The sequence below is a fragment of the Danio rerio genome, chromosome 8 (genome assembly GCF_052040795.2).
Source record: "Danio rerio strain M-AB ecotype USA chromosome 8, GRCz13ab, whole genome shotgun sequence".
NCBI lineage: Eukaryota > Metazoa > Chordata > Actinopteri > Cypriniformes > Danionidae > Danio > Danio rerio.
Genome location: NC_141028.1, coordinates 58,187,501 through 58,202,500, shown reverse-complemented (window position 1 = coordinate 58,202,500; position 15,000 = coordinate 58,187,501). Strand labels below are relative to the sequence as shown.

Genomic DNA, 15,000 nt, shown 5'->3' with positions numbered 1-15,000 from the left:
TTATGACAAAAAAAGCTGTTGCCTTGAATTGAACTGACGAATAATCTATTAATCATATCTATTAAAATAAATAAAACAAAACAAAAGTACAGTAAAGTACTGTTGAAACATCAATCTGTAGGCGGTTAGGTTTTTAGGATATTATTGGAGTTTGTTGACAGTAGTGAACAGCTGTTTACTAAAACACCACAAGTCTCGCTAGATCCTACTGTATGGGCATGCGTCTGTTATAATACACTCGCTCTTGCATTATAAAACATTCATTTGGACACCAAATATGCTGATATTATAAAGAGTCAACACAAAGAGTGCACGCATAGTTTGTGAATCAACAGAGATGTGCAATTCTGATATGAGTCGCAGACGTGCGGCACGCGCAAACTGGTTATAACTCTAACCATCATTACCTTTACATTTGCGGTTTGCTTAATATAGCGGAGCATGTGGTCCTAGTTGACGTGCAACGATTGCAAGTGCAGCCACGATTAAAGGGTCACGAAACACCAAAACACATTTTTTGAGCTGTTGACAGTCGTATATGTGTCCCACACTGCTAAAAACACTATTAGGACACCTATATTTCACTAAAAAGCGTCAATTGGTTGTTTTTGCGTTATTTCAAGCAAATTCGAACTTCCGGTTTGAAACAAATTTTTGAAGCTGCGTCACGGTCATGAGATAATAGCGTGTATTCCAGCGTGCAGACTGGACGTCTGTGCCAGAGTGTGTCTTATTACGTCTTACAGTGTGCTGCATTAATGCATGAGTAAAGCTTGGTTCAAACCAATCAGCGCGCTCTATTGTGCAACTTCATTAATATTCATTACTGTCACAGTGTTTAGACGACAGAGACGCCACGTTGTGTTGGCAAAACAAGCGTGAAGTGTTGCTTTTATAGTTTGCTGCAGTGAAGTTTTGTTTTCATTTTCTCTCTGTGAGAGCTCAGCTGGAGTCACGTGTGGATTAACAGTGTACGCGACGCTCGACAACAATAACTTACGTGTCTAAGGAGGATTATTGTTTACCTGAGAGCTCTTCTCATCTGCAAACGCTGAGATCCGGATTCGCTTGTAGTCTCCCCTTAATAAAGACGCGGCTCTAGTTGCTGGTGATTATTCTGTCTCTACAGATTTGGTAAGTGAGCGACCAGTGCTCTTTGTTTATTCAGTTTGTTCGTATCGAACTAACTATTGCACTGAGTGTAAACATGTTAGCATCACAACCAAACTTTAACCTCGTGTAGGATTTTCACTGCATTTTGTGACCAGAATAACACACGCGGCTTTCTGACGCTACCTGCCGTGTGCATCTAAGTTTCCAGGAAATGCTAAAGGTTTTTTTCTCACATTCGCCGTGCGGGATCAAACATTGCATGAAAAATACACACTTAGAGCAGTTCCTCGAATCAAATATCTCGTTTGTCGCGAGGGGCATGACTGAATTCCCTGAATGAAAGAGCCAAACTGCAGTTAAAGTCCACCATTTAATAAGTTGGCAAATAATTCGACTACAGATGTCCATGTAAACACAGTCACTTTCTCCCCTGTGTGTGTGTGGTTTGACTCTGAAACGCAGCGCGTGCCCAAATAGACACCCCCACACCATCCCTCTTTAGTTCCTCCGAGACTCCCCCCTAAACAGAGCTGGACACGCCCACTTTCCTGACTTTTTCCAAAGTAGAGGTGTGAAAACACCCTGCTGAAACGAGGGCGTTTCATGGCCCTTTAAGTCTGTATTTTACAGTGAGGCTCTCTTTGCCGAAGTATTCAATAACAGAAAGCAGGAAATGCCATTACACCAATCATTTCTATATAAAACAGATTTAATGATGAAATCAAATAATTATAGTTCAATAATTAAGCTATCTTGAGACTCACTGGTTGAGAATCCCTGGTCTTGGGCCACTTTTGAAGCAAACACAATGGCTGTTTCTCAATATGCGTTCTTCAGCGGTCTTGCGTCCTCGTGTTCTCGTGCAACGTCATCATCAGCTGCCTAAGTTCAGTTCCAATACTCAAGATCGCAAGTACGGAGGACACGTGAAACTTCACGGATGTGATCTTGATATCGAGGACGCACTGATGCAGACTTGAGCACCGACTTGCTCTGGAAGTCCCAGAAGTCATTGCGACTGGAGGTGGGAAGCGCATCATTTTATTTAGATTTATTATTAAAGTTCAGAGATATCATTTATTTACCTCAAGAGTTTCCCTAAATGAACCGGTGAAAGTAAACATTACCATGAACATCTTAATAAAGGAATAAACACATTAAGGGTGTTTGTTTGCTGAAATTCGTATTAAAATGTGTTTTATTTATATTGTGCAGAGTATATTTATAATGTTTTTATGCAAAGTATATATTTTGAAGAGGGGAAAAACAATAAATCGTTGTATGAGTGCTGTAATGTTTAAATAATTTCCATCTAAAACGCGTGAAGGTCACGTGACCATCAGGAAGAACGCAGCATCCCATTTCTCACAGGATGCGTTCTCTGCCCTCGCGGTCTCCTGAGTTCGTTCTTCCGATGACACCTGGCAAGCCCGCTCTCCACAAGAACACAAGTCCGTTCTCTGCGTTCTTGGAATTGAGAAACAGCCAATTTATTGAACGGTTGTAATCTTGCCTAGGGTGACAAAAAGTCTAGAAATGGCCGTGCATTTTAGTATGATGTGCTCATCACCCAGTGACCGTCTTGTTTATTGGGGTGGGGTTTTAGGGCTGTGCACAATCACATCTGCTTTAAAAAATCATATTTACTGTACAAGTGAGATATGAATTAAGCATTTTTCAGATCATTTGTAAAATCGTAATGTTTCCTTGTAAGTTCGGGTTTGGCTGACCCTAAAGAACTTAAGAATGTAAGGCAAAAAGTTGCATCTCTTTTTAGGCGAAATTTGGGAAGAACGCCAATAAGATCAAACTCTAAAAAAACAAAGATTAAGAAAACAGAACAAGCGCAATCTTTCATTTGGAAAGCAGCAGTTGCAGGTCCTGTAATTATTGCAGTGTTGCCACATTAGCTTGTGTCCATGCCACCCTACCGCTGTGTGTAGGGGGTTAATGACGGCATAATTGCAGCAGCAGGGGTTCCTGTCCTGTGGTTCGGTGGGCAACGTTTGTAAATAAACAGGATTTGGGAAGGCTCCGCGTTTAGAGCCGGGTGTCCGGCCTGTGCCTGCCCACTCATGGCTGACCATGGAAGTGTGGTGCAACAGGAAAGGAGGCGAGTCGGGGAGCGAGGTGATGAGGGGAAAATAAGCACACCAATGTTGATTGACCTCTCTCCGAAATAAGGAAGAGATCAGGACGCCCACTCTCGGACACACAAGAGCATGGCGTCCATAACAGAGAAGCGCTTATGAACTCACAGTCTATCTATTCAAACAATGAGTCAAACCCCGACCACAGCACTGGAGTCGAATGGACTAGAAATCTAGGCCTGGACCTCGAGCAGGCGCCAGAGAAAACTCTGTTGTAGTGACGCTGCTGTTGTCAGAGTGGGGTTTCAGCTTGTTGCGAGGTGTTTGGCTCGAGTCAAAACATCACACCCTCGGGTCTCAATGATATCGTGGTCTCTAGTTACAGCAGAAAACATAAACTGTAACTGTCTTCCTGTAGTGGAATAGATTATTAACAATAACTGATAAACATTTAACAGGGTTTCTGCAGGTTTTATCAAGCCAAATTTAAGACTTCCCTTTGAAAGGGTCATGAAACACCAAAACTAATTTTTTTGAGATGTTGACAGACATATATACGTCTCGCGTTGTAAAACACTATTAGGACACATACACTGGTGATCAAAATTAGAAAACAATTTATAAATAATTGAACAATTTTGAAATAATGTCATCTTCACTTCTCAATAGTTAAAGGAGTTGTCTCGTCTATACTAAGGGTGTCACGATCCTCCAAATCCTAGATTCGATTACATTTTCGATTCTAAAGGCACGATTCGATTTTCGATTATGAATAATTAATTAATTAATGACCAATTAATTATTTGTAGCCTACCGTTTAAACTACCTGACCTGCATGGTCTTTGTTTTACCCATAAACAAATCATACAGTAAATGAATAAAGGCAAGATACACACATAATTACCACCTGTCAATCACTTTTTCTGCGGGACTCGTGAATAGGCAGTGATCTGTGTCGTTATAATGGCGTCGGTAAAAAAGACGCACAACCAACAGGAACCAGCCAACAGTATCTGAGGTGTTCGCTAAAATGACTAAGTACAAGTGAGTGAAAGATTAAAGCAGTCCTCTGACTGCTTGGACCTGCTGTCTCAAGCGCATGGCTGTGTGTGCGTCTGTGTCTGTGTGGTCACGTGATGTGCATTTTCAGAGGTAGAGAGGAAGGAGGGCTGCTCAGAAATGCTACACGCCACTGTGGATGTCAAATCGTTGTCGTTCTAAAATGCCATTTAAAAACAAAGACAATGTAAACAGGGCCTGAGTGTGTACTTTTCGCGAGCGGATTTGCAATGGGGGCGGGCGGAGGATCACAATGCCGGTGTTGTCTATCGGACGAACTGTACGTAATACTTACATAGCAGAGCTTGCAAAACTGTGTTTTTTTTTTGTCGACAACACGAACGTTGTCAACATAACTCACTGGAAATCCAAAATGCTTCCACACCGGCGACTTCATTGAAAGAGGAGAGGGTTTAAGCTCTGTCGACGGGTCTCCTGCGTCTGCAGTTTAACAAGCACTTCAACAAGCCTGTTATTTTCCCGCTTGGCAAGCCAAGCTGACGTGACATGGGGGCGTGGCAGCATCGACGATTCTATTTTTTGATTCGATAATCGAAATTGAGCATAAATTTCAATCGATTTCGATTAAAAATCGAAATCATGACACCCCTAGTCTATACCCTGCTACCAGAACACCTTTCCCCCAAAAATAACTAAAGCATTTCAACAAAAAACTTTATTTTGCAGAAAACACACTGATAAAAAATTAGAGAACACTTTGAGAGACCTCACAGTTATTGGTGTTATTCTGGCACCTAGTGCTAATTTTCTTGATTATCTGTCAACCCCTATTTAACTGGTAGCCTAACTTCCAGTTTCACCGACTCTGCAAGATGGTGGGTCGTTCTAAAGTTACTGAAAGCCTCCGGCAGCAGGTTGTCCATATGAAGGCTAAAGGGATGACCCTATCAGCCATATTAAGACAAGTTGGTCATCCCAAATCTGTGATTTCAAGAATATTGAATCTTTACTAAAGCACAAACTCATTCAAGTCCCCCCAGAAGGCTTGTCATCCACAAAAGACAAATACAAATGAGGACAGGATACTGTGGAGGATCCTAATGGGCAATCGTTTAAACTGAAAACATTGAAATAATGACATGGCCTGCCCAGAGTCCTGAACTCAACCAAATAGAGAACCTCTGGAATATCCTTGGGGACAAAGTTATGGCCAAGAAACCCACTACAGTCACCAAACTGTGAAGGAGACTGGAAGAAGAGTGGACCAAAATCACACTAGAGCAATGTGAGAGACTAATGCTGTCCTGTGGCTGCAGATGTGCTGAAGTCATTCAGAGCAGAGGCCTGTACACTTCCTACTAAGTGCTGACTGTAATAACCTTCAGAACATTTTGTTGTAATCTTTTTCCATGCTACAGTTTTTTTTTTTTGATCTGTGTGTTTTCTGCAAAAGAATGTTTTTTGTTAATATGTCTTAGTTGTTTTGTGGAAAAGGTGTTCTGGTGGCATGGTATAGGCGAGACAAAAACTCCTTCAATTTTTGAGCAGTGAAGATTTGATTATTTATAAATTGTTCTCTAATTTTGATCGCCAGTGTATTTTTAACACAAAAAAAGTGAAAAGTGGTTGTTTTTGTGTTATTTCTGGCAAAATTCGTTCTTCTTGTTTGAAAATAAATTTCGAAGCAACGCAATGCTTAATTCGTGAATTGCGAAGTTCCGGAAAAGATCAGGGTAAAGGATCCGGCATGGACAGAAGTCGCGCATGAAAGTGGCAAGGGTTTGGGGAGTTGCGGAAGAAAGTGAAACTGAACAGCGGACGGAGGAGGAGGGCAGTTGAGGAGGGGCATCGGTAAAATGAGGTACCGGATCAGATTTTGGACAGCACGTCAAGCCCTGAAGCAACGTCACAATCATCATGTAAATTCCAGCTTGGAGATTGACAGTCTGTACCGCCCAGTACGTCATTGAGCTGTTTTTTAGCATTAATTCATGAGAAAGACTTGGTTCTAACCAATCAGCGCGCTCTATTGTGTATGAGGTGCAACTTCATTAATATGCATGACATAGCTTAGAGGAGACAGTTACATTTACAGTGTTCAGATGCAGAGAGAGACACCACATCGCCAACCGTAATTAGAAGAAAAAGTAGAATCGTTCGAGACATGGGTCGTCAGTGTTAAAAGACGCTGCTCCAGTAGGTTTTGAATGTTCTGTCTCTACAGATTTGGTAAGTGAGCGATCAGTGTTCTTTGTTGCTGCCATGTGATTGGCTGATTAGAAATTTGTGTTAACGAGCAGTTAGACAGGTGTACCTAACAAAGTGGCCGGTTAGTGTATGTTGTAGTAAACACGAACAATTAATCGACCTGGGGTGCGTTTGCCAAGCAACGATGTAACTCGCGACTGAGCTATTATAATACGATGCATTGTTTGGGAAAAGAACAATGTAGTGACGAGTGTTTCCCAATACCCATCGTTTCTCGGTGGTAGATCCATCGTTTGAACCGAGCTAGTTATAACGTAAAACTAAAATGTAGTTATAACGTAATATTTATTATTTATTAGGAAACTAAAAAAATCCTAATTTAATAATAATATTAATGATGATGATGACGATTATTATTATTATTAATATTATTAATATTATTAAGTAGGATAGTTTTTTTTAAAAGTCTACTTTTACAATTTGACACATGCAAACCACTGCAGAAATGTTCTAACCAACAGTCTCATGTCATATACAGTACAGACACTTAATAAATAGCCTACTATAAATTAAAAGCAATATTGTATGCCATGTGTTTTTGTGTTCACAAGCTTTAGAGACGTAACATAAATTCCGATTTTAAATAAAAGGTCACCTATAGCTTTCGTCATGAGCCATGGCTGTGTTTAAAATGACATCAATGTTTTCAAAGTGCACTGCGAAGGAAGCACAATTGTAAACATGAAGATCGCTAAATCTGAACTGTAAAAATACATTTTCAATTTTGCTTTGAAAGCAAATTACACCTAAGAGTGATGGCGTTAATGCTTTTTTGTTTTTAATCATTCCAAGTTTAAATGTTAGAAGGTTTTAAATGAATAGGGCATAGGGGGGATAACAGAGAATGGAACACAGCCAGGAACTATGTTTCTAACTACAGGTGTAGTTGCAAGCGTGCAAGTTTGCAACGCAGTTTGCAAATGTTTGTTGGAACGATGGATTTGGGAAACGCCAAATCAATGAACTATGTTTGTAATGACGGAACTTATGACCTTAGTTGACAAACGATGATTTTCGGAAATGCACCGGTGTCCGGTTTGACTGAAATAACAGAAAACAATAAAGTTATTGCAATTCTACAAACAGGGCTTGAAATTGCAACCATTTTGGTCGCATATGCGCCCGAAAATTAATCTATGCGACCTCATAATATATTAGTGCGACCTGTTTTGATTTTTTCTAAAAACGTGCTAAATCGCTTTTCCCTGCCGCTGTATTGGTTCATATTAGCTGTCAATCACTCAAGGCATTCCGCTGTTAGATGACAGGGAGGGACCTTTAATAACCACGGGAAATGCAAACGGCTGAGCAGCTTTGCAAACCTCACCTAAAGTTGAGGCTCAGATGAAAGCGATCATGACATAGTGAATGTTGATCCGCCAGCCGAGATCAATCGAGTGTTTTCGGAGAAGGTGTCTGAATCTCGATGCGCTGCATTCACTGCATGTTCAGCGCAAATATCCGCTAAATGTGAAATTTAATACTGTAAAGATATTCGCCAAAGATGCTCGCCTTTAAGTTTACACTGAAACTGCGGCTCTTAAAGTGCGGTATTTCGCAGGTGGTCTTCGCAAGAGTCCTGCTGGCTCATATATTGGGTCGGCTGACTCGCCTGCCTTTACACTAACACAGAAAAATGAAGATCAGCTCATGACGAGACTGAGCATTTAAATTGACATAAACTGAAACCAAAAAAAGGGTGATAGAAGTGAGACTTTTCTTACTTTTTTTGTCTGTTCTTTTTTGAAACGTTTATTATTTTGCTATTTAGTTACTGATGACTGATGTTGCAGCTTTCAGCATTGAATTAAAAGATTTATTATAATCTGTCATTTGTTTTGTGGCAGAAATCTTACTTATTAAATTGACATGCATATAAAAACAATAGTGCAAAAATGAATATTTCTTACTGCAATGCTTTAATTTTGTTTGATGCAAACCATACATTTATTTTTCATAAAGTAACAGACTTTTACAGCAGATAACTCACATTCAAGCACATTTAAGGCAGCATCATAATGAGAAATGCAATTCATTGCTAATATCATTGTCATTTTCATCATCATTATTATTCTATAATTATTAGACATACATTTTGGAATTATTGCACAAATAGTAAGTCTTCGCAGCATTAGTTAGTTAGTTGTTTCTGGTTTTTGTTAGTCCTAATTGATGTTGTTTTAAAATGCAATAAATCCCTTAAAATACAATTTCCAATAGTGCTTATTTATTTTTGTGGGTGCTCCTAAATTTTTTTTTTTGGCGCTCCTAAATATTTGAAGTTGGGAGCACCGGTGCTACCAAGTAAAAAAGTTAATTGCGAGCCCTGATAAATGTCTTACCGTTTTTGAAACAATCTGTTTCCTCGGTTGTCCGATTTTGAAAGGATTCCTAGAAAACAGAAAAGCAAAATAATAAGTAAGTGAATTCAATGAGTGCATCAATAAGTGTATTCAATTTAGACCACACTTGAGCAAAATTAATATATTTAATATATTTAAATTATTTACATTTTCAAATCTTTATCATACTAAAAGCCAGCCATTTTTTAAAACAGAATTCCAATTAGGTGAGATGTTTGATTTAATGTCCGCTGCATTTCAGAAACAATTTTTAGGTTCGCTATGAAAACCTCAGCAGCAAATTGAATCTTCTCATATGGGCCACATAATCCATCAGAGGCGGATGCGCGTAATTAGAAGTGGCTGTCGCCGCTGCCACAAGCCTTCCTGTGGTCGGCCAGGGGAATCGAGCATGTGCACATCTGACACACATGCACTTTCCTGCGCTCTTCTACTGTAAAACGACCATTCAGAGACACACAGGCTCAGGTGTTCACAGGAAGCAGTCTCACAAACACACATGTGCAACACACACCGCGGCAAACGACTGGCAACCGCAGGTCATCATCAGCCAGCACCCCTAATAATGAGTTCACAGCTGCTCCTGGATCAGCAGTCATTCTAGTTCTTTAGTGATTTAGATAAACCGACTGTTCTGAATTACTTAACACTGTAAATTCACATCATTCAATTCAGGTTTATGAAAACTTTTCGTTGACTTGAGGTACACATCTTCACATGCGGTACAGTATGGAGCCAGGTAAGTCTCAAAAGTAATACATTTAGAAAATAAAATTCATACACACACTATTTAGATTTGCAAATTCCAAAATACATAAATGCAATTTGTAAATTGAAAACATAATTCATATATACCACAATATTTGTGAAAAGAAAAAAATCATGAATATTTTAGCCAACTGAACTGGATTTGTGGATTCATGAATTATGTTTTAAATTCCCAAACTAGATTTGTGTATTTTTTTAATTTACGAGTTGGATTTGTGTATTTATAAATCGTATTTTGAATTTACGAATTAGATTTGTGTATTTATGAATCATGTTTTGTATATATGAATTGGATTTGTGCAAATTTATGGAGCTAGATCAGTCTCAAAAATGATATATTTACAAAATATAATTCATACATCCAAAACACAATTCAGAATTACTAAATCCAATTCATAAATTCAAAAATTCCAAATTGATAAATTCGTAAATTCAAAACACGATAAAAAAATGCACAAATCTAATTTATAAATTCAAAGCACAATTAAAAAATGCGCAAATCCAATTTATAAATTCAAAACACTGTTAAAATCACTGTTAAAAATTACATTTACCAAATGGATTTGTGTATTTTTGAATTTACAAATTGGATTTGTGTATTTTTGAATCGTGTTTTGAATTTAGGAATTGGATTTGTGTAATTTTGGATCGTGTTTAGTGTTTACGAATTGGATTTGTGTATTTCAGATTTGTTTTTTTAATTTACGAATTGGATTTGTGTATTTATTTAATTTATGAATTGGATTTGTGCAATTATATAATTTATGAATTGGAATTTAGTATTTATGAAATGTGTTTTTAACTTACGAATTGGTTTTTATACATGTGAATTGTGTTGTGGATGCGTAAATTATATTTTGTAAATGTATTATATTTAAGACTGATCTTGCTCCACAGAAGCAGAGCACTTTTGAACATTTCTATTGTCATTGATATATATATATACATACATATATATACACATATATATATATATATACATATATATACACACATATATATATATATATATACACATATATATACACACACATATATATATATATATATATATATATATATATATATATATATATATATATATATATATATATATATATATATATAAATACACACATAGACACACACACACACACACACACACATATATATATATATATATATATATATATATATATATATATATATATATATATATATATATATATATATATATATATATACGGTTGAAATCAAAGTTATTAGCCTTCTTGTGATTTTTTTATTACAGATTTTTTTTCTTTTGGAGAAAGTCTTATTTTTCTATTTCAGCAAGAATAAAAGCAGTTTTTAATATTATTAGCCCCCGTTAAGCTATAAAATTTTTTTATATTACCCTAACTTGCCTAATTAAGCCTTTAAATGTCTCTTCAAGCTGAATACTAGTATCTTGAAAAATATCTAGTCAAATATCATGTGCTGTCATCATGGCAAAGACAAAATAAATCAGTTATTAGAAATAAGTTATTAAAACTATTATGTTTAGAAATGTGTCGAATAAAATCTCTCTTAAACAAAAATATTCTTTAAGTGTACTTATTTCAATTGTATTCACCTAAACAAAATCACTTTTGTACATTTTATTTGAGGCAAACATCAAAATGGGAAGTCTTCAACCTTTTAATTTTGTGATTGTGGGCAAAAATTATTTTCAAGTGAAAGAAGAAACACAAACCATTAATCAGCCAATTTTTGTGGGTGAAATCACGCCATTTCATTCGTAATTTACGCAATCCATAGTTTCATTGAAATATGTCCCTGAGGAGATTCTCAACGGGTTCAAGCTAGTCACGTGAAAGTTCAAAAATGCCTTCTGTGCTCCATGAATTTGTCATGGTATTTATATTTAATAACATTTCAATTTTGGATGGCCGCACCTTAAGTTGTGGGCTTTCAAAATTCAGTATGACGACAAAGACGACACACTTTTCATCAAGTCTGACAATCAAGTTTCACACTCTTTAGCAGATCAAACCCTCAGGGTGTAAAAGGCATGTTAACTTTAGTCTGGTTTTCCTCCAATTCAGCAAACGCCAAAAAAACACTGATACGCCTACAGGTCGTCCTTCAGTTAGGTCACAACGGTTGGTTTTGTCTGCAGATAAAATCTCATTGAAAGAAACGTGAAAAGATATGCTTATATGATTTTACTCCTTCGTGACATTCTCTCTCACCATCCCTACTTGTCTTATGCTGGTATTAATCATCGAGTTGGTCATGACTGTCAGAATCAAGAAGCTAAAACAATGCTTTTTAATGGATTTCCTTAACCTTTGTGTGCTGTTGGGGATGTTTTCATCCATTTTGGTTTTCAGCAGATACACATATCAGCTTTGACACATATTTTGGGAAAATACTTTAAATTTCAACTCAACAATACACTGCATAGGCAAATTGACTACCCTTTTGTTATGTTTGGGGCTGTTTTTGCCCCCATTGACTTCTATTATAATCACATTTTTTGATTGCAAAGCCATGACACCATGCAATCGTGCATTTTTGATGATTGGTTCACTGAAAAAAAAGGATTCAAAGATTATTCCATGCATTTTCTTTTCTTTTTTTTTTAAGTTTAGTTGTTGTAAACAATTTATTTTGGCTGAATTTAAGCAAACAAATGAAGTAGAACGTACTCAATTTAATTTGTTTGTTTAAATGCAACTCAAATTGTTTGCAATAATTTTGCAGACGGCGTCTACTGATGATCAACAGTAAAATAGGAATGTAACGATTATAGATTTTGGTTGTTTGATTATAGTCTAAGGGATAACCAACTAAACTTCTCTGACCACATTTCTAGAACTGCTCGATCGTGCAGATTCGCACTCTATAACATCAGAAAGATCCGACTCTTCTTATCTGAACATGCAGCTCAACTCCTTGTTCAAGCTCTTGCTCTCTCCAAACTGGATTACTGCAACTCTCTACTAGCTGGGCTTCCAGCTAACTCTATCAAGCCTCTTCAACTGCTCCAGAACGCAGCAGCACGAGTGGTCTTCAATGAACCTAAACGAGCACATGTCACTCCGCTGCTAGTCCGTTTGCACTGGCTGCCAGTTGCTGCTCGCATCAAATTCAAAGCTCTGGTGTTTGCCTACAAAGTGACTTCTGGCCTAGCTCCTTCTTATCTGCTCTCACTTCTGCAGATGTATGTGCCCTCCAGAAACTTGCGTTCTGTGAATGAACGTCGCCTCGTGGTTCCATCCCAAAGAGGGAAGAAATCACTTTCGCGAACGCTCACGCTCAATCTGCCCAGTTGGTGGAATGAACTCCCTAACTGCATCAGAACGGCAGAGTCACTCGCTATTTTCAAGAAACGACTAAAAACTCAACTATTTAGTCTCTACTTCACTTCCTAATCTGCAATTGCCTCTCTGAATATCACACTAACTGTACCAAAAAATAAATAAAATAAATAAAATAATATATATATATATATATATATATATATATATATATATATATATATATATATATATATATATATATATATATATATACTAATACTACTAATACTTTCCTTCTTAGACTTTACAGACCTGAAACTTGCCTATAGCACTTATTCATTGTTGCTCTTAGATGTGTAAATTGCTTCCTTGTCCTCATTTGTAAGTCTCTTTGGATAAAAGCGTCTGCTAAATGACTAATTGTAAATGTAAAATGATAATCACGATTATCAAAAAAAATTTTTTTTTTGCTCGTTCAAGCTAGTTATTATTATTATTATTTTTAACTCATTAAAATGAGCTGAAGCTTCAGACACAATTCTTGAGATTTCATTGGGACAACTTTTTATGTTCAATCCACATGAATTTGTTAAAAGTGTTCAGTTAACTTAATCAATTTGTGTTGAGACAACATAAATGAATTGTGTGGAACCCTGCGTTTTTTACAGTGCTAACCACTGAGCCACCGCAAATGACAAAACATCTTTGAAAAAAAAAACCCCACTTAAATGCTTTTACATTGTCAGCAACAAATAAATCCTGAATATATTCAATATATCATACAGTCCTGAAACTTATCATATGGAGATCATTAAAATAAATAATTAAAAATAAATTAATTATATTTTACCCTCGAACAAACTCCCAAAGGAACGGCACACATTCCTGTCAAACTTGTCAAGGCACTAAATAGGTGGCATAATGAAATCACAGTCTCATCTTTTCTCACAACTTTCCCCAAATGAAAAACAGCAATTAACCGTTCGGCCTCTTCTACTCTGCCTCATGTGTTGTTCAGTAATTACACCTAAGACAGACTGGGGTAGACCTGAAGGGAGAGAGAGAGAGAGAGAGGGGAAAATACAACAGGTTTTTCCACCGCAAGCACACACACATTCACACACACTATTATTGATGTGACAGAAGTGTGGCTCCAGAAGATTGATGGACAGCTGAGGATGACAGGAACGCAGAGATGCCGTCTGCGTCAAAGCAAAGGTGTGTGAGCTAATGAGACGGAAACAGAGGTGTGTGTGTGTGTGAGGGAGAGAGAGTGAGGTCTGAGTTGGTCTAGAGAACAGAAAAGTCATTGGTGCAGTTTAATGTATATACAGTTGACAGTGTAAATCAGTGCATATTGAATTATTATATGAATTATTTTAATATTTGTTATCCATTTCTCAGTGAACATACACTGTAAAAAATATCTGTTAATTAACAGGTTGCATATTTTGTGTTTGCCATATATTTGCGGTTGTAAAATTGCATTATAGGATGTTCATCTCTCCTCTTTTGACGTTTGAGGTTGAAAATTGAACTTTGCAGTTTTACAAAGTGACTTTTATTGACATTTTAGTCGTTTGAAATAATATGGAAGAAATAATATATAGAGAAATAAATCTGTAAAATGTAGTGCAGTGTATTACAAAGTGTTTGTAGCAAAATATACAACGCCAACCCAGATAATATATCACTTTAAACTATTAAAAATAGTAACAAAAGTCACTTTTTTTTAACTGTTCAAGGTTAAAAGTTGTTACAAAAAAGATCAAGGCCCCATGATGCAATTCAAAAGCTTAAATAAATGGGGGAAATTTAAAAAAAAACAATCACAAAATGCCCAAAACGGCAAAAATCTTTTGCAGTGTAGACCAGTGTTTCTCAACCACATTTCTGGAGGGCCACCAGCTCTACCAACCAAACCTGATTCAGATCATTAGCCCAATTAACTAGGTTAATTAGGCAAGTGTTTCATTTGATAAGCCACTGTATAACAGTGGTCTGTTCTGTAGACATTTGATAAAAAATATTGCTCAAGGGAGATAATAATATTGACCTTTATTATATTTGAAAATATTATAAACAGTTTTTTGTGTAGCCAAAATAAACCAA

General features: G+C 36.8%; 1 protein-coding gene across 1 annotated transcript in view; it reads right to left on the bottom strand.

Moving 5' to 3' along the window:
- Nucleotides 1–15,000, bottom strand: part of bin3 (bridging integrator 3) — a 107,608-nt gene that overhangs the window by 74,268 nt on the left and 18,340 nt on the right. The window contains exon 2 of the mRNA NM_001123044.2: nt 8,834–8,882. Coding sequence (NP_001116516.1) covers nt 8,834–8,882 — 49 coding nt within the window. The remainder of the gene's footprint in view (nt 1–8,833; nt 8,883–15,000) is intronic.